Source organism: Oryzias latipes, chromosome 5, assembly GCF_053564925.1.
Source record: "Oryzias latipes strain Hd-rR chromosome 5, Olatipes_Hd-rR_3.1".
NCBI lineage: Eukaryota > Metazoa > Chordata > Actinopteri > Beloniformes > Adrianichthyidae > Oryzias > Oryzias latipes.
Window position 1 is genome coordinate 16928474 of NC_136241.1, and position 21889 is coordinate 16950362.

The 21889-nt window shown below is 35.9% G+C and overlaps 1 protein-coding gene across 1 annotated transcript in view; it reads right to left on the minus strand.

Moving 5' to 3' along the window:
• The window catches only part of LOC101157686 (metabotropic glutamate receptor 4), a 191537-nt gene that overhangs the window by 69167 nt on the left and 100481 nt on the right, over positions 1–21889 (minus strand). The window contains exon 3 of the mRNA XM_004068826.5: positions 16167–16383. Coding sequence (XP_004068874.1) covers positions 16167–16383 — 217 coding nt within the window. The remainder of the gene's footprint in view (positions 1–16166; positions 16384–21889) is intronic.

The following is a 21889-nucleotide window of genomic DNA, read 5'->3' on the forward strand; positions in this document are numbered from 1 at the left end:
ATTCATACTATGTGAAAATATATTCTTGGGAACAAAAAAAGTATTCTTTGCCATAAAGTGACCAAATAATGTCGTCATGACCACTGAATTGCACTCATTAGGTGGTAGCTTGAGCTTAAATAAATTATTTTAGAAGGTTTTAGTTCTTTGGTTTTCAGCTGTCTTAACATTTTGCAGATCTTCGCTAAACCGCAATGTCAACTTTATTTATTTATTTATTTATTTTTAATATGAAACTGTTTTTGCTCAAATAAAAACATTTCTTGGAAAAGGATTCTGCAATTCTGGGTTAAGGGAGAAAAATATTTTAAATACCCTGTGATGTTGTTAGGTGCTCAGCTACACCAAACCAATTTTGCATCAAAGTAGTGAGATGAAAACAATCCTAAGTGACAGTGATACAATTTTTTTCTGAAATCTCATATAGTAACATTTTCTCTGCAGAAGCAGCACACTGAAATCACCACAAGGCAAATATATTTTCTTAGAAAATGTCAAACATCACAGTGTTAAAAACAACAACACCTTTTTTCAAAGCCTGACCTTCATTTCATTGCATTGAATTATTTGCTCACTGTTGATGTCTATTTCGTTTTCAATTACCAGCAAAATTTGTTTTGCATGTTCTACATTTTCCATGTATAGTAGGGGCTTTTTAGAGCACAGCATCCTTCAGCCTAATGTTTTTAAGTAAATATGAATACATTTGCATTTTCATTTTTTTCTTCAATGGATGCAAAGAAACTGACCAAACCCTGACTGTGGTTTCAAATATTACAGTTAAATTAGCATTGGCGTGAGCTTGTGTATGTATTTGTTTATTTGTTTAAAGTCTATATCATGGCTATAGTGGTGTGTGGGTTAGCACTCCCAACTCACAGCAAGAAGGAAGGAACTGGTTTGATTCCTGGCCGGGTCTTTTCTGTGTGAAGTTTACATGTTTTCCCTGTACATGCATGCTTATCTCCAGACACTCAATTGAATTTTCTCCTAGTGTGTGTGGTTATCTCTGGGTTGCTGTGCAACGGTTTATCCAGGTTGTATTCTGCCTTTTGCCCTACAGTAGCTGGGATAGGCCCCAGTATCCCTGTGACCCTTCCCAGGAATAGGTGGATATAGAAGATGGATGGATGGAAATTTTATATCTGACAATTTAACTACATCTGTGACATTTTGAGCATTTCTGCAATTATAAGAAAATAAATAAAAAATAAGTAAAACATATGAAACACATACCAGAGGTTATTCATAAAATGTTGTAATTATTGACTTACCACTGATAGTAACAGAGACACTTTTTATACTACTTTTTGACAGTCTTAGATGGTTTTGTCAGTTGGGGCTCAAGAGCTCACTGTCTGTTTCAGGTCACCAGGAAGCTTTCTTTAACAAGCTCACTTCTGTCATTTCTATTGTATAATACCAAACTGTATGGGAGTTAAAGAGTAAACAGTTGTTGTTGTTTTTTTTCATTCTTGGCCCACAAGTCTGCATGTGTTAAGCTTTTGTTTTGGCAGGTGAGCTTTAAACATCGCTCACTCCATAAAAAGACAATAGTAGTGATTTTTTAGGGGTCCAAACTTCAAAACTAAACTGGAATAATGATGAGCTTTAATTAAACAGAAGGCCTCGGGGGGCTCTGCTGGAAGATTTTAATATTCTCCTGCAAAAGTCTGCTTTGCCAGCCCATTTCGTGTTTCTGTGCTTTTATGTGTTTGATATGCAAACGGATGTAAATATTGTATCTGAACGCAGACAGTTTAAAATGCATTGAATGATAATTTTAGACGAGTTTATGTGCAAAACAGATTTACACCCTTTTTGAAATGAAAAATTCAAACTTGGTCACCAATTGTTTTAAATTAGGTGATGAAATATGGCAGCACTGATGTTGGAACTGTTTTGTTAAAAAAAAATAGCACTGCAAATATTGTTGCTTCTTTTAAAGCAACCAATTGGGAAAAAAAATATTTGCTGAGATAAAACTAGATAAAGTGGAAATGTCTTGGTTTTCTTTAAGCAACAAATATTTATGTCCTTTGAGCAACAAAACGAACAAAAAAATTAATAAGCAGAAATTGCCACAGTGGCTATGAGACATCTAGTTTTCAAAAAGGGATTTATTATGCGGCACTGCTTGATAGAAAAAAATAACCTCTGGTACTCTGAAAAGAATCAAGGAACAAAAACATATTTTTAATCATAAAAGATGTTTTAAATTTAAAATGAGTTGCTTAGATAGAAATTATTCAATCTTCTTTGATTAATTTAAACTGCACGTCTTAATAGACTTTAATGTAGGACTTGTCTTAGTCTATCACCTGCATGAATTTGAATTGGGTTTTATAACAAAACCACTTCTGGACAAAAAAACCCTTTTGCGTTGGCAGCATTTATTTAATTTATTCAGCACAACTTTTAACTATTTCTGATGTCAAATCAAAAGTAAATGACAGTTTAAATGCTTGTAAAATGATTTTAATTTTCAAAAGGCATTGCATAATAAAGTTGGAATTTACTTTACATGCTGCAATTAACTTTTTCGGACACACACCTTGAATCACAGTAAGGTATTTGAATACTTGAAGCTCTATGGCGAAAAGTGAAAATAGAATATGATCCACACACAATACATTGGATTTATCTGAGAGGATCATTTTCATTTATTCAACATTATTTTGATCTATTGTCTGCAATTCTCATACCAATTCTTCCATATATTTACATCACATGTTCTAATCAAAAATATCTGAAAAAAAGAAAATATTAACTTTTAAAGTGATGACTTTCCAGCTTTTTCTATTTATTAGTGGAAAGGAATTTTTCATTTGCTTAACAGCTTTACACCTATACGTGTGAGTGAAGACACCCACTTTTGTCAGCTGCCACATCCTGCTAAAACAATTTTAATAACCTAAAAAGTATTTTGTGCATTTTACTGTATCCTGGGGTAGCATTTGACACTCTAGTCATCTTGCTGGGAAGCTTTTTGACAAAGGGAAAATTTCAGAGTAGCATGTGGATCGGCAGGCAGCACCTTATGGCTGTATCCTCTATGACTGATGCCGTTGTCAGTCATGAACAGAAGGATATACCATTTAAAATTCATGAAAACTCTACTGAGCAGCAGCCAGCAACCAAGTGAAAGAAAGTGAATTAAACCAAGCCTCGCACAGTCACTTTTGCTAGCCTTGAGACTTTGAACCATTCTAAATCATTTGTATGTCTTGGCAGCTTGGTCACATAATTGATGCCATTCATTACATGATTGAGGGGGGAGTGTTTATGTGAGGTGAGTGGAGGTAGCCAGACCATTGCTGAAAGCAACTTACGCTGTGATGATTGATACTGCATGAAGTGCATAAATGCTGGAGTGTTGCTTGCCTAAATGCAAGTGAGTGTTTCTCTCTTCTTCGGCTTCTGGCTAAGCCATTAATAAACCCTGCAAATGATGATAGCTGTTGTATTGATTCTGCTTTGCACCCACTATTCCACCAACCCCTCTGTCTCTGATACTTTGCCTTGGTAAACAAAGGCTTTAAAATTGTTGCCTTGGTCCGTCTTTTTCATTGATCACCTCTGTTGGGATGTTGGGACACTGTATTTTCTTTGTTTGTGTGTCAGTTTAATCTATTCACAAAGCTCGCAGATGGCACTCAATGGATCAATAACACAGGAAAAATGGAAAAGTTATAAATGCACTGACCAGAGAGCACATGAGAGGCTTGGGTGTGTGTGTGATGCTCCAGAGGAAAGCCTGAAAGAATTCCCGCATGGATTGAAACTTTGACACCATGATGTTGCATGTTTGTTTAAAAAAAAATTAACATTAAATACCGTAAATTCCGGACTACAAAGCGCACCCGATTACAAGCCGCACCCACCCATATTCACGTGTTTGACTGCTTTTATACATACACAAGCCGCGTCAGAGTACAAGCCGCGCATGTGTTAGCCGATATTGTCATCCTGGCCGATCATGCCCAGCATCCCAGAGTGAGTGCAATTTATTAGCACATTGTGGGTGGTGCCAGTTTTGCCTCTGGGTCACGTATTTGGGTGTATCGACATCTGTCAAACAGCATGGACCTATATTCTGTTCACAAGTCCCTCAGTTATGGTGTTTTTATTTCATTTTTTTTTTACTTATTGACAATCTAGGTATCTAACATAAAATTACAAACAGTAACCATATAATCAACATTACATCCCTCAGTTATAATGAGGAAATTTACACTCGCGATTCCACATTTCCCATGAGTCTTAGGGGCTAAAGGCGGGGCCAACGCCCGGCTCGCCATTCTGTTGTACGTGTTTAAGAATTAGCAAGTAGCAGCAGTGCATGGAGGGGTGAACGGGAAAAGCTCTCCTTCCGCTTGTGTCGCAGCAGCGTTATGGGAGTAACAGGACTGGTTAGAAAACACAACGGTAAAATAAAGCAGCGGCGACTGAAAAGCGCGCGCCTCAGCGCGATACGCGCGCGTCAGTGCGGCGCGTGCGTCAGAATTCAGAAGCCTCTGCACTCCGCGGACGCCTCTGCGCTCCGCTCCCGCCCCGCGCGCTCCTTGTCTCCCCTTCCTATCTACTCCGACACCTCTGGCCAGGGCAGCTTCAAGGAGGAGCACTTCGTCCCCGTTGCGCCGGTGGACGGAGCAAATCGTTTCTGTGCAAAGCAATCGGACTTAATACTGTACGTTTTGCGTATGAGGGGCGGATGCGTTGTTACGTGTGGGAGCCATCAGACTGCCATCGGCCCCGCAGCTCAATCAGCAGGAGAAGATGTCTCCAGCTCACACGGAGGCTGTGAGTTTTTCAAAGCAAAATTCCGCTTTTACGGTTTCTTTAGAAACCGTAAATGGAGTGTAAATTCACACCATGCGCTGTTCTCTCCGTCACGCAGCAAACCGGCTTTTCCAAACCCGTTGGTGACGGTGGACTTTTTTACGCTGCTTTTAACGATTGCTTTTAACTTGAAAGCTTCATCATAATGTAGCGGCGATCACGTGCACGTTGGGTCTAATGGCCCCAAAGGATTCTGGGATGCGGCCGGGCATGCGTGTTTCATTTTGTTGAACCATGACTGAAGTGTCTAAGACCTGAAGTCAAGTCCATGCTGTTTGGCTGCTAAGAGGTGTGTTGAATAAAAATGCCTCGTGTTTGGTGTTAGATAGAGAATTCAAAATATTCACTGAGTTCGAAAGTACGTACATGGCGGCCGCCAATTAAATCCATAAATTAGCCGCGTCACTGAATAAGCCGCAAGGCTGTAAGCGCAGGAAAAAAGTAGCGGCTTGTAGTCCGGAAATTACGGTAACTTAATTTACAAGAAAAGAAAAGAAAAAAAAGTGATGAAATCCAGAGTTGATGCAACACCCTCCCTATCGGTGGATTAGACAACTATTTCTCATTTTGCATTCTGCAAACGTTTCAATTTTTTTCTAGCCTTAAAATCTGATCCCACTTCATCTTACCCACATCCCCCTTCCTTCCTGCCTCTCACGGCTTCAGCTGACTGTTAAGCGGGTTGTCATTTCTAATGGAAATGACACACCCAGAGTCAAAGTGACATTATGTCAAAATTTCATCCTGTGATTCCTGCCAGCCTAAATCACTCTTGCCTTATTCCTCATGCAGAATTAAATTAGAAAGCCTTTCTCAGGCTCCCATAACATCAAAAAGGCTCCAGTGTAATGTTTTCAATAACACTTAAAATCCTAAGTGCAAGCCAATGTTATCCTCTCTTCCATTTCAACTGAGAAAGTTGAAAGGCTCCATATATCTTCAGCGAGCCTGAATTCTACCAAGGAAAATATTGGGATAATACTTTAATGACTTTTAAAGGACAACAAACAATCTGAAGACTCTTTTCCTCTGAGCCATTAAAAAATGCAGTGCCTTACACATTAAAATATCCACCATCTCTGCAGTTGTTTTAAGCATTGTTTATATTTGAAGGAAGCCAAAGTTTATTTTAAAAGTCAAATTACTTTTCTAAAAACCAAAAACTCAATTTTTAGCTGCAGAATTATACTTTATACGTATGATGTCTGGATGGTGAAAATAGTTTGTTGTATAGTTGAACACAGATTGAATAATTTATTCAAAACTATTCACGGAAATCTCTACAGAAGCAATAATGCAAATAAAATCCTAATTTGTTTTTTTTTCTGGATGCTTTTATTACCTTTTGTCCTAATAGATAAATGAATAGAATATTCTTTAAATTGGTATGAATGCTTTTCACTCTACATCCCTTATGTCTTCAAAGATAATGAAAAAATCTAATCAGAATCATATTTAACTCTCCTTGCCCAGCCTATTATTTTACAGAAATTCCATGCAAAGTACTAACTCACTGTTTTTTATTTTAGTTTAATCAAATTCTGTTTAAAGATCAAGGTTATTTTATCACACTGAGATAGAGATTGTCTGTCCCTGACTGTCAGTATTCAGATAATGCTGATGTTTTCTCATCACTTTAGGTACCAAAGGCTCTATTCATCCCCTGTTGTGACAGTGGTACCCCCCATCACTGAAGCAGCGGTGCCTCTCCTATTTCTTCCAAATTAACCTCTCAAGGTCCTCATTCAGAAGTAAAATTGCCTTCATCTTTGCTAAAGGAAGCATTCTTCTTTGAATATTGTTGGAACTTCATAAAGCAACGCAAAAACGTGGTACATGTGATTTTAGATAGCATGAGATTGTTTATGATCAATGGACAGAATATTCATCTGTCACTGTTCGAAATACAACTGCATCTTCAAGTTCAAGTAATTGTAGATAAAATATGGTTTTTGACTCTTGCTAACAAAATCCTAAAGTCAAATTTTAACACATTTATACATATTTATTGATACATTTATATATATTTATTAATATTCTAAAACTTTTTTTTAACTGAATATTTTATTTAATTGGAATTTTCTTTTTTTATTTAGATCCAATTCATGGTGTAATGATCGTGTCAACTTGTTCTAGGGAGGAAATGAACAGCACAGGAAGGGAATATTTTTACTACAAGCCATTTTCAAGAGTGTTGTGTCGTCCTTTGAATGTATTTGAAACATAAAAAACAAAGTCAATGCATTGTGACCTAATTAGGATTTTCCCCTTCCTTCCCTTGTGGAAAACTGTTTCTTTTAGTAAGACTGTAACTTCACAGTAAGACAAGGAGATATTTATAATTAAATGGCATATTTAAACAATTATTAGCCCATAATAATTATTATACCTACTTTCTGTTTTGCTCCTCAGCTAACAACAATAAACATGGATGGAAATAGTCAACACAAAAGGTGGTGTGAGCATGTTGAGTTTGTTCTAAAAGCCATATTTTTCTGTTTGCCAGGTTCACATCAGAGTTCACATCAGGTTCACTGAGGAGCTGACTAAACACCATTTTCCACATGCTCATTAGAGGCACATCCTTGAAACAATCATTTAGAAGGAAATGCAGCAGAAACCTTTTTTGTTTCCTCCCCCCAAAAAAATGTGAAATAACGTCTGATCAAAATCAGATCTGATAAACACAAATTAATAATTTATTATTTTAAACAGATATCCTTTAATTAAACTGTTTTTAATAGTGTCATTATTAACAATGATGTTATCAAAAACAATATTAAAAAAAATACTATTTATCTTTGTTCAGTCTGAATCTCCATTGTGAATGATTTGTTTAAAAGTGAAAATTGACAATTGCTACAAAAAAATGGAAATATAGTTTAATTTGCTTTTCATGTTATTCAGTTGATTTGATTATGAACATATTCTTGAAAGGGAGCTTTTCGGAAGCCTGGAAGTCTAAAATAACACACCGGTAATATCCTGAAAAAGGAGGGGAAATGATCAATTCAATATTTTTCCAGAAAGTACATTCTTAGAATAGCTTTACTTCTTACTGTAAAGGCTGTACTCTCACATACAGAACATGATGTTTTTTTCTAAATGGTACAGGAGTTTCTTTTTGTTTTATGATTGTTTGTTTTTTGTGCACTAATGTTGATTTGTATGGATAAATTAATTGCAAATTCCTTGTCCTACAGTTTAAGAATTATCTTGTAGAAAACAGAAGAATTTAGTTGACTTGAGGTAACAAAAAAAAGCAGAAAAGCAAATGTCAAATCTCAGTTCACCCCAAATATTTACCAGACGTGTAACCTGTGCCACACAAAAATGTTGTACATGAGGATGTCGTCAAAGGCAAAAACCAGCGTTACATTTTTCTTCACAAAAGAATAAAGAAATCAGAAAAGCTTGCTTTTGTTCAACATTTCTAAGGTATTATGATCAAAACATGTTGCGGATATTTTATGAATGCCTCAGCAAAGTGTGTCAACTTAAAAAAAAGGCAAGGTCATAAAAAGATTTATAAATCATTTAATTTCAAAACAACTTTTAGGTTGACTTTAAATGTATATTTCTGTAAAATTAATATTTGAACAACAAAGCTAGGGGTTTTTACTTTCTTCTACTTTCTTTTAAATCCGTCCATGTAGAAACGTACAAGAACTTCACGCCCTATGTTCAAACATCCTATACTCTTCGGTACTGTTGGTCATTCCTTGCTGCTGATGCTGAACAAAGTGAGGCAGAGAGATGTGTGCCTATAGAAGCAATTCTCGTACTCTTTCATGTCAACACTGACAGCCACGTGTCGAAAAAATATGAAATAAGCAAAATTTGAGGGGCTTCTTTGAAAAGGAAGAAAAAAAAGAAATATATGTCTCAAAGATGTCAAACGCAGCAGAAAAGTTTCTAAATTGGAAAAAGCGATAGGACATGGAGCGTGACATTCACTGCTGTGAATGCAATATCTGTGCTAAGGATGACATGGTAAAGATTTGGACAATAAAAAGGTCCAGTGTGTGCTTTGATAAATAGAGGCAAAAACTGCAGCCATCTGAAAACTCCCAATAGGAAGAAAAATGGAAAAAGCACTAGACAGAGTTGAATCTGTCCGAGATGAGAAAGGAGGCCAACCTGCTAATCCATAAAGCAGTTTTTTTCTTCTTCTTCCAATTTTTCTCAGGTTTCTTTCCAGTCATTCTTTTTATGCTGATTGAGATAAAACAGGGTTGGGTAATGTTTCATCCTGTGATACTAAAACCACTGAGTCTTCTGCAGGCATGCAGAAGCAGCTTTCATGTTATTTTAGTCAGATTCATGCCTGTGCTTTTACCTGCATTAAAAGCTTTCAATTTGATAAGATCAGTCTTAAACATTTGGAAATGTCAATCAAAACATATCAAACTGTAAACATTTAGAAACAACACACCTGGAAATTAATTTATTCATTAAGGCAAAAGGTAAATTTAGAATATAAAAAAATGTAAAAAAGAAAGGAAGACGGTATCAGTGTCTGTAAGATCTAATTATCTCTAACACAATATGTACACCTATTCTACTGATTATATAATGTAAGGATATTGAAAAACTCTCAAAGCTCTGACAAAGTGATTATGTTAAGGAATCAAGATGAGCTGGATGGCTTAGTAGCAGAATTGTAATCCAGATTAGTTGCTGAAGCAGCCTCATTTGCAGTCTACTCTTTTGTGGTTTAATTAAAATCCTTTCCAGGATGCCGAAGACAGAAACAGGTTTACAGTATTTTACCACATCCCAAATGAAACTGATCATTATTATTATTATTATTATTATTATTATTATTATTATTATTATTATTATTATTAATAATAATAATAATTCATTTAAAGGTGTTTTTCACTGACACCCAGATTTTTTTTAATGTGTTCTAAATAGATACTGGCAAATATATGTATTAAATCTGGAATGCACTCTAACTTTTTTTAAACTTGCATTAAACTGCACTTGCAGCTGTTATAAAAAAAATCAAATTGTTGGATAACAAGTGAACAATTTTACGTCAGTTTTGGAAATAGTAGGTGCAAAATGTCCTATTGCACTCTTTTTCTCGCAATAAAATCAATATACATGGGATGTGGTGAAACAGGAGACTGGCATCATGGATGTGCAGCCAACAAATCTGCAGCAGCTGTGTGTTGCTGTCATGTCAATATGGACCAACCTCTCTGAAGAATGTTTCCAGTCCCTTGTTGAATTTATGCCACCAAGGATTCAGGCAAAAGGAGGTCCAACCCGCTACTAGCAAAGTGTAACTAATGAAGCGCCCAGTAAGGGTACATGCATAGATTTATCAAACCTAGTGGGGATATTTTGTCATGAATTGATTGGAAAAGTAAAAATAACTAAAGGAAATAAAGGAAATCTAAGTGACTAAGGAAATCAGGAAATCTTTATTGTCATTTTATCACATGACAAAACGAAATTAGGCTCTCTGGTCCCGGGGCAGCAGTTTACATTCAGACATAAATAAATAATATAATATCAATGTGATATCAATATGTTACGGTGTGGTTCCTGGTGAGTATGTGCATATGTCTATTTCTTTTATTCAAAATATTTAAAAGTAATTACCTGTATTAAATTTTATTGTCATTTTTTTCCATGAACGCAACAAACTTTACTTTATTTTGTAAACTGTCCCTTCTTAAAGTTCAATACTGGTATAAAATACTGGTAAAAAGTGCTGTCTGGGTTTTCAGTAAACAATAAAAAAAATACAACTCTAATGTTTAAAATAGAACAAAATCCTATAACCTAACATGTATTTACAATCTATATTAAAATAAATAGAAATATGTATTTTCTGAACATATATGAAACAGTTTGATGAATTGAGCCTTTATAAGAATATTAGTGAAACAATTATCTTACATTTTTTTATTGTTTACATTATACTTTTATACAGAGAGTCTGGTTTGTTTCTAAATGTTCAGCTGTTGTACATATGGTTCAATGGCTGTTTTTGGCTATGTGATTATTTTTTTTTAAGCAGTGCAGTAGCTTAGAAGCCACAAGTCTTATCTGTACTACTTTTCACACAGCCCTCATTTTTTGTGGCCAATATGTGCAGCTTCCCTTGAGAACATCAAGCTAAAATAAACTGCAGCATCCCACATAACCTCCCTCACACCCTAATCCATTGCTTTGGTTTTCTATCCACTTTTGATTCGTTGAGTAGCACAGACTTTCTTCAGTCATCTTCCCTGTTTCAATGTCTATTCATTTACATTTGCATAATAGAGAACATGCTCCCATGTGGGAAAATGTCTGGAAGTGCATTTATGTAATCAATTCATAACCATAAGTATAAAATGTCATGTGAAATGATGTGGTTAACAAATGTATTTTTTAAAGCAATTTTTAAGATCAAAGTTCAAGCAGCAATACTCGCTGTGGAAAATTGACTTTTGCATTGACGCTGCATTGCTGGCAGTTTAAGTGTGGTGTCACAGAGAGAGAAATGCTACACATGAATGATGATCATTCAACCATTAGCTTTGCCCAATTAAGCAATGACAAGAAACAGTTTAAACCAAATGAAACAGGAGCAACTAGGGGTCATTTGTGTGGTGTAACATAATAAATAAGGCCATAACTGGCTGACAAACCACACAAGAGTGTTAGCCAGAGATTAAGAGGCCATATGGAAGGAAACAGGAACATTGCTTAGTGCCATGATCTCCCTCCTCTTTGACTGTGGTCATTTAAAATACAGATGTTCAAAAGTCTCCCTGTTGCTTTGCTTGGAGGCCTGCTTTACTCTAATCCAGTCATACAACCTGCAATATATTTTGCACTGCTTTCCCTTGTAACTGCTAGGGTTGTTTGTACAGAACAGATCTCATGGTATTTCACACTTCTTTGAATAATCGTATGTCATACAAACCCAAGCTGTATTTGCATTCCCAAATCCTGTCAGGCTGGAGTTTATTTCATTTGTTGTCACAACACAGCATTAAATTTCAGTTTTGCGATTTTGTAGTATGCGGAATAAGCGCTACACTTTCAGGCTGTTCTTAAAGACGCACAAATTTCTTTTAATGCATGAAAAGTGAACTGACAACACTAATCAATCTAAAAAAATGTCAGTATCTCGATTTTGTAATTTTTGGCAAAACTATTTTGGCTTTTCTGGGTGCATATACTGTGGTGGTATTTTCTCAGAACATGAATATTGAACCACTCCCAACCTTTATCATAAATTAATAATTAAAATATATCATTGAACAAATAAACAACAATGGTAGTTTATATATCTTTTTTTGAAGTGATTTAGGCAAAATTCGTATTCATAATGTCCCTCCTTATGTAGCTTACTTTTTTATTTCAAATCATAGAAATAATATCAGCACCGTCCAATGCTGTCATTCTGTGAATGCACAAATGCATCACCCTGGAGCAATTCAGGGCTGCTTGTGTCCTCTCTTTCTTTGTAATTTTTCATTCCCCACATGTGGTGTTTCATTCCAACGCTGCAGCTAATATGTAATCCTCCTTGTGATACAGGGGTGGTAGTTACTTCACTATTAAGGTTTCCTCATGTTGATGTTAGGCAGGCTGATACATACAAAATAAATCTTGATAGATTTATTATTGACAGGGTTTCTATAACTTGATTTACAATGTTTTTTGGGCCATTCTCTATACTAATCTATACTAATCAGGATCTTGACAGAAAAGAAAGACACAAAGATGGGTGTCTTCTGCCCACATATGTTGAGGTGTTCTGTCTTCTGTTCACTTTGACATCCAAATCAGCCACATTCATAAATAGTAAAGTCATTTTTAATCAAGTTTGCCAAATAGAAAATGGATTCAGTTTATGTTCAGTTAAAGTAATTCAGTTAACGAAACAGGCAGCTTGTGTCTATATCACTCAAGAACACGCCCCAACAGCAAAGCACATCCAACACCCTCTTTAATAATTGACAGTTTACTTAGGAATGGAAGAAAAGAAAAGAAAAGAAAAACAAATATGAAATGTAAAGTATTTCAAAGGACCCCTTTTTCTGGTTAATGATTAAAGACTAGCACCACATCCAAGCCCAATATAAAAACAGCCTGCTAATAAATCCTAAAAAAGAAAAAAAAAAAGAGTTGGCCTACTGTGACATGGAAAAAGCAACATGTCCATGGACAAGAATAAGGGGAAGCTGAGCCAAAGCGTAGAGAGAGGATTTTTTTTTATTTAGAGATGTTCACTTATTTGGTTACCTCTGAGCTCAAAGGAAAAGGGCAAAAAAATAAGTTTGAAAATAATCAGATAACAAAACATCACAACCTTTACCAGCATATGTCACATCAGACAGTTGGAAGTGGAGTAAAGAGCATTAATTGACAAAGTCATAAAAGTACAGATCAAAAAGCCTGATTCTGCGTCTTCCTTGCACTGATCGTTTATATGTAAAATGGGAAAGAGGGGAAGGCTGTGCTGGTGAAACTCCATGTGGGTGACTGGAAGGGTTGTCGGGCTGCTGTGGGAGCTGACTCAGACAATTTGCTCTCTTAGGCTATTATAGTCTCAGCAGCTCGGACCAATGCAATATGTCAGAGTAAGGCTGCAGTGTGCGGCACTCTGATTACCATATGATGATACCTGTGTTCTATAATGGCATTTACTCATTTTGGAAATGCAGGACTTTTACAAAGCCTCACTAGTTAGTTTACTTATCATAATAAGCAGCATCCTGATTAAGATTTCAAACTGAGTGCTTAGGAGAGAAAACTACTCCATTGGTTCTTACAATTTTTTAAATTGTTACTATTTTATTATAAATACACATTTCAACAAGCACAGAAGCAAAAATTTTCAAATATTGCACATTCTATGCTAAACCTAAACATTTATTTGTTGCAGCATTCATTAAGTACATGTACTACATGTTTGGTGCTTTGCATAATTCAAATGTTATCTTTTGAGTCTAAAGCATCATTGCTCCAAGTAGCTAAGTCCCCAACATTTCCACCTGTCTTTGAAAGGTGCCATAACATAAAAGAGTACTGACATTATTTAGTCAGGTGAGAAACATCTAAAACAGCCTCTGGGTTCTAAAGTTTCAAAGTTATAATGATGAGAGAGCTGAAGACCCTTAGGATGAGTTGAGCACCACTCATCTCTGCTCCGGGTTGTGGAATCTGTGCACACAGCTAAGGCATATGCCCTTTGGGGCAATTTTTTCTGTACATAAAGATTGTTTTGTGCAGTCAAGGAGCATAAATGCTCCCTTAAGATCATAGTTTTCATAGCCCTAATTCTATACCCTCTTGGATGTGTAGAATAGTCTACCTTTTGTTTTCTGTTCATGTTTTCAGTTTTTCATAATGCAACTCAATTCTCAGTTGGTAAAAAAGGTAATGTATTAAAAAAAATCATTCTAATACCTCAGCTAATATACGGTACTCTTCCTTCAAGGAGATGGACCAACAATTTATGGAAAAAAGGTAAAAAAAACAGGCAAGATGGCTTCGACACAAACATAAATAACTTCCAAAGTCTTTCTTTTTGTCTAAAATCAATTCTCACTGGCCTGTTTGAGCCTGGATCAGAGTTTATTTCTTCAGATTGTCTGCCTTGAACCATCAGGTGAATCAAATGATATTACAGAATCAGTCCTGCTGCGGTTTAGTTTAACCAACGAAGAAAAAGAAAAAAAATTGCACCTTTTTGTGACAGTATAAGAGTGCAAACAGAACAAATGCGTAAAATCTTTAGTACTCAGCATAACCATCAATTTTTATCAAAATGATAAATGAGAATGGCGAGTGTGACACTCACCTTTGCTTTGGTGTAAAAACAAACAAACAAACCCTGCTTTGCTTGAAAATATGGATCTCAGAGGACCTCGATTCACTTGAGTGTGAATGCAAACTAAAGAAAGCAAATGATGTAGGTGGCAAAGCCTTATGAGTAGGTGGAAAAAACAGCTTACATCACAATCCTTATGAAGGGCTCATCTTATAAAATATTGAAAACATTGGTAAAAACTATATAAGCTCTTGCTATCACTGAGAATTTTCATTTTCGTTTTATTTATTTTACATTCTGGTACATTTGTTTTTAGCCATTACTTAATGAGCAGCTGGTGGTTTGATTCTTCTCAGACATTTGTAAAGAAGATTAGGCTTTTTTCTGCATTTTACTTTTATTCAAACTGAGTTCTTAGAACTATCCCAATGTAAAAGTAACCAAATCAAGATCAAATAAATTTGAATATTTTGGCAGTGTACTCAGCAGTAAAGGTCCAGGCTCTTATTAATAATTGAAAGTTAAAGGACTACTAAGACCAGCCTTGCCTAACATGGTGACTTTTTGGTTAATTTTTGTATTATAAATTTTTAAATTACACATTTATAACTCCTATTTTGGCAATGTATTTGTGGGTACAATAGTCTGACGTGTTTTTTGGGTTAGATTGCACTTGTTGGAGACAATATACAGACAGGAGGAATTGTATGTTGTTAGTTTTTCTCTCTGCTGTTCTTTTTGCTTTGACAATTTAACCTTTGCCCTTTTCTCAGAGTGCAGCACAAGTATCATGTTGTGTAAGCTTCATGTTACAAGGAGTTACTAAAAGGTAAGGGTATACAACATTTGCAGTTGGCTGAGAAATGTTAAATGCTAAATTCTGCAGAGGAATTGGCATTGAATCAGCATATTAGCATGATATTTTTTTTAAGTAAAAAAAAGGCTAAACATATTCCTAGATCAGTAACTATAGAGAAATGCCAACAATACCTGTCTTCTACATCTTCCACACCAACCTAATTTACATGATAACAAGGCTTCCTTGGGGCTGGACAATAAAGATTAGTGCAGCCAGCTGTGAAGTGAACATTCAGGGATCATCTAATTCAGCTGCAGCCTCTGCTCCACCTAGTTTTAGGTTGAAATAAAAGCTGATTTTTATTTTATTATCAACACAGAATGCATCTCTTTAGATGCTTTGCAAGATTTTGTTTGACTAAAAGAAAAGCCTGTTCCATAGTAAGTTTTAAATCCATTTGTTGAGGGAGAGTTAGGTTTTGCATGAGATATTGCTGGAGATGCATTCATGGTTATAGATAAATAAGAAATATAAATCAGTTTGAGTTGGGATACTTTTTTGCACTCATATTATTGCCATTTTTAGTTGAACTGCATTATTTATTCATCTCAATTCTTTACATATTTTTTGTTTTTTCTTATGTCATGAAATCCCACAGAGACCGTTTTTATTTTTTTTAAACAGATAATTGATAAGATAAAAACTATCTGTATCTGTGGACAAGTGTGTACTCACCATCCTCCCGAGTCTTCTGAACAAAAGCCTCAATGCCACTCTCCCCATAGTTCCCTTCTGAGGCCACTGTGGAGACATAGTTCCAGCGCATTGCCTTGACAATGTCCACCATGGCCTGGGCCTGATATGTGTCAGGAGGCACCACACGAGAGAAGAAGTCATAGCGGGTGTTGTCACTCAGCTCTGGAGCTGTAGATGCATAGCTCAGCTGGGGAATCTGCAAACAAAAATTAAAAAAGGAGATAGCATTAATACATTTAATATATGGCTTGATCATGTAATCTGACTTCTTACATCTGGATTCAGGTTGCAATCACCACATCTTCTTTATAATGAAACTCTAGCACATGAGCAAACAACTCCAAAGTTGAAGTGTCTCCAATCTTGGATTCTTGGATTTTTTGGGGGGATTTTGTATGCATGTTTCAGATCGTCCCGTCTAGGTTGTTTTATATCTTAATTATTTTTCTTTGTTTGTTTTTTAATAAATCTGTTGCATTTTCTGTCAGCCTTCTCCCAGTCAGCTGCTTTTCAGCTCTAAGCAAATACAACTATTTGACTAGTTGAGTAGTTTTTAAATTACTCTATTTTAGGAACAAGTTAAATATTCCAGATTTTTCTGTGTGGATTTAAAACATGTTAAAAGATAATACACAGACCGTACTCTGGATAATAAATGCCCTTGGTTCTTAACCTTTAAAATCTAAACTGAAAGGTTTATAATCACTTTGTAGAAAGACAGTTTTTTGATGCATTCACTGTTATAATACAACAAGACTAAAGGGATAACGTTTTCAAAACACTCTTGTAAAATGTTAAATCTGCAAATCAAGCAAATGCATTTCATAAAAGTGTCTTGTATTGTTTTAAAAAAGAAACGTATATGTTTTGATATGCCATTTCTGCACTTGAGCTACATTATAAGACACTTTTTTTTATTTAATAAATAGCAATAACTAAGTTACTGCAGCAATTTTAAATCGTATGATTGTAGAATTTAATGTGATAATGGCTGGAGGGAGAAGGTGTTCATTAGTCTTGTTGTCAGTGCTGTGATGGCCCTGTATCTCTTTCCTGAGGGGAGAAGTTCAAACTGTTGATGTGCTGGGTAATAATGGCCTTTTAAAAAATGCTGGATACTTTCGGCAGACACGGGGAGGTGTTGCTGCCTTTTGCAGAAAGCTGATGTGTGTGTTGGTGATTTTCTTTCCATTCTTTATGACTCTTGGCACCACTTTTTTTTCAGTTGCTGTGGTGCCACAGCTTGTCCCGTAGGTTAGGAGAGAAGGAGCATCTGAAGGACACCAGACACTGCTGTGACAAAAGTTCCAATCTAAATGTTCTAAAGAGGTAAAGCCGATTAATTTGAATCTTTTTATTTATTTATTTTACTGTCGTGTTGTTCATACACTATCTTCTCCAATAAAGACCCGGAAACCAGAAAACACTGCTCAAATTGTCCACATGCAGGTCCTTCTGCTAACTCTGGAGGAATTATTTTCATCACACCTCCCAACAAGAAAGTTCAACTTAATTACCAACCACTACAAATTGTGCATTTCATTTGTGACCCAACACAGACCGCATTCATCTATTACCCCATGATTTTGGGAATTTGTATTTGGAAGGACTAAAACAAGTTAATTATAAGCCCATAAAGTGGAAAATCTAGGTATCCAAGGCCACATCGTGTCATGTATACTCTTGTCATGTAGACTCTTGTCATTTAGGTTTTTATTTCAGACAAATTGTGCTTTTTGGCAATGGTGAATTTTGGCCTTGTAATCAAGCAAGTAAGCAAGAAAAATCAAAAATAACAGTCCCTTGTAAAGATGGCGACCATACACAATTGTAACAAAAAATATTCAGTCTTTTTGTCCCAGTCTCAACAATATGGGCTGTTCATGAACAAGCTTTAAGCTTGAGCGTCTACCTACAGAACACTATTATGTGTGTGTGTCTATATTTATTTATATATATGTTTTTTTCTTATGGCTAACATGCTTTTCTGATCCTGAGATAAACTCATGCCAGATTTGGTGCTTGTACCACAAAATGCATTAATTTTGTTTATTAACCGGCTCCACTCTCTACACTGGTCTAAGATAAGAAGCAGCTAACAGGGATTCAAATTAAGTGACAGAGCCCTGCAGGATAAGAATAATAATGATAACAAAATATATGTATTTACATTATAATTAATGGTAAATATTAAGTAATACTTGACCAGAAATTAAGCTTTGTCAAATTAATTTGGGATTTGTAATAAAAGATGTCACTGTAAGATGTAAAGAATGTGAGGTCAGAAACGTATCCTTCTTCTCTGTCCACCTCCTCTAGATTACATCCTCCTGCTTTGATCATCTTTCCTCGCTGAGGACGAGAGGACACAACGTCTGAAACACCGACACTGTATAGGACACTATCAATTACTGTGCCTTCCCTTTAACTTATATTGACAAAAAATGTCAAATTTGTATTTTTGACTTAAACAACTACACTCAAAAAGTTCAGCTGTTGTCTCATTATCCACTTATTATGAAAAGAGAAAAACATTTCAAAAGACCCATTCAAGCATATTTTTATAGAGTCTCTGTAAACCCTTTTTAACCACCCCCCTCCCCATCCCCACAGTGTGAACTCAACAGCAGTAAGAAAAATGCATTTTAACCCCTGTGTCCTCCTGTCAGGTAGTAACAGAATAAAAATAAATAAAATTAAAATAAAACGTGTGACAAGAAATTAGGCAGCTGTGAATTGCTATTTGTGAATGCAAAAAAGTTGCACTTCAGCTGATCTCACAACAAAAACTCTATAAATACACAGTAATTTTCCTCGGTCCAGTCCCTCCTTGATCTGTAGAGCTGCTAACAGAGAACAGCAGAAACACAAATTGTCCATTCTTTTGTGCTGATATAAACATTATTGCTGTGTAAAAACGTGCACAGACAGATCTGATCTCACAAACCTCCCTGCTTTACAACACCAGCGATTCAGTTAGGCACTGCTGAGCCCTTCAGAAAGACCAGCATCACTGCAGCATGCGGCAGACAGCCTTGTTCACAAGAAGATATAATGAGCTTGTAACATATAGGAGCTGGGGGGTCACAATACCCAGAAAAGTGAAAAATAAAATACACAGCTCTATGATAAAAAGTCATTTGAAATATAAATGTATTCCATATAACAGAAAGGGTTTCCTCATTGTAAGTTATGTAGATGATTTCTAAATGTTTTCAAGGTTTGTTCTTTTACAACGAGGCGGGAGGCAATAGCATTTCTGGTAATGAGACACAGTGTGACTTTTCAACAAAAATGTATTTTGTGTTGCTGGAAAAAAATAACTAGGAGAAGCTGCACTTGGTGAAGCAAAATCTAAATAGTAAAAGCAGTTTTCTGTCTCTAGTAGACATAGATAATATTTATAAAATGCTTTTACCACACACAGCATTTTGTTACCGCTGCAGACAAGCAAAATACCTGTCCAACTAAACACATGTCCAAGACACTTTATGCTTTGACAAGTGTACTTATTTATGGGCTAACATATTAAAATCTTGAGATGAAAGAATTAAATTAGCCAAAACGTGCCCTAGACAATACCCTAAATCAAATTGTTTTGAAAAAAACCTTAATGAACTAACAGACTTTTTTTCAAAATGTGATTTAAACACCTACTAAAATTTAATTTAGTTTCAGTACTACTGATGTCAAACTCAAGGTTATCTTCATATTTATCTTGATCCCCTCTGTTTGGCCATGTGGCAAATTTGCTCCTATACATGTGTACCAAAGTGTGTTCAGTAGACCACAAACTTTCAGTTTTTAACAACCCCATTGCTGTGTAACCCTTGTTCTATCCTAGGCACTTTAACATTGGGAGTTGGGTCATCTAGACCCACTATACAGTGCGCTGAACCTTTTTTCTTCAATGATTTGTGATCTTCACTGATGTCCATGGATTACATGAAATCTTTCCACCTTTATCCACCTTTGTCATGGTAGGGAGAACACGTCAATGTAAGGGTGGGGTCATCTAAGATAGCACAAGGGTTAATGAAAAGCACTACTTTAGAAAGTAGCTTGAATTTATTTGTTTTGAAGAGCTCTACAAAGGGACTGATAACATATTTAGATAACACCATATTTGGTTTCACAGAGAAGAGATACTCACAGTGAGATTTACCATCTACCGCAGAAGCTGGATTTAGATGATGGACAATTTATGGTATTTTAGGGTGTATTCAGACTGGACACATTTGGTTTACTTAAGGTGAATCCGATTAAGTTTACCCCGATAATCCAGAACAAGTTTTCAGTCTGAATACACCCAAGCGGACACTGGTCCGAGACCAGGGACCGCTCTCTAAACCAATTTTTGAGGTGTTCTCAGTTTGTTTCCAATCAAACTAAGCTCCAGCCCCTTTCCATAATTATTGATTCTCGTTGCTATGCTTCATAATTCCTGGCCAATGACTGAAAAAAATCTTCAGTTATGGTTCTTAGTCCCCTTGAAGGCAGTCTGAATACAGACAAAGCGCAAGATTCAAGACTCGATCAAATTAGACTATTCCAGTATGAATACACCCATAATCTTCGTGGGCCAGTTTGATGACTTCCTGTCCCCTTATGACTTCCTGTCCCCTCCATGACACCTCGTCTTGTCTTTACGGTGACCTAACAGAAAAACCTGTTCAGCGTGAATACAACATTTGAGTTAAAATATTAAAAAAAATTATAATTTTAAATTTTCTGTTGTTTTTTTTTAATGAAATTATTAGAATTCTGTACAAACCCCCTGAAGTTTGCCCAACTATGCTAGCGAAGGGAATTTTCATTAGAAATGTCAGGTTTTTGCAACAACTTTTAAGCCAAGTTGAAATAAAGAAAAAGAGGATACTTCTTGACCAACATTCCAGGAAATTTTCTAATATTAAATAAAATTTTCCCAACTTTTAGTGGGTTGACGTGTGTTCATTAAGAGGTCTGACTGCAATTGTCTTCAGGCTCTTGTTCTGCAATTCTTAATACTGTGTTGTTTCTTTGCTGGATTTTTTGGATTTCCAATTTGTGCCACATCCCCTTGTTCATATCACAGAAATAGATGCATCTCGAAGCCATTCAAAAAGCCACGCAGTGCTTAACCTAAGTAAAAGATACAAGGTTTGCTCATCTCAACCATACCAGTTGGCCTGCTGAATAGGGGAAAGCATCATGCACTGTGGGAGCTTTGAATTATCCCTTTTTACATGTTTTTAAAATTAGCCAAAATACATTATTTGAAAGACTAGAGCAAACAATTGGCCTGTGTTTCCCAGCCTGGCATGAAGCTTTCTCAGCTATGACACCCAACATGTGCTTAGCTGAGAAATCAGCAGTGTGCAAAGCTGCTTAATTGTTGTAGCTATTATCAGGTACAATGTGGGGGCAAAAATAGCAGATTGCTGTCACACCACGTCACAGTCACAATCTGTCAGTTTCCATGAAGGTGACATGTTGCTTTCAGCAGGAATATGTACATGTATTTTCCTAATCGGAAGTTGAAAATGTTTTTCTTTTATTGGGCTGAATTGTTTTGCATTAAGCTTTGGATTGTCAAATGACATTATTATGACTTTATGTCAATGAATATGAATATATAGGTCACTGGAGTTCGAGTTCTAGCATGTGGTTGGTTTCTAAATCACTCCTCTGGAATTGATTGTATTCACATAACAGGTAAT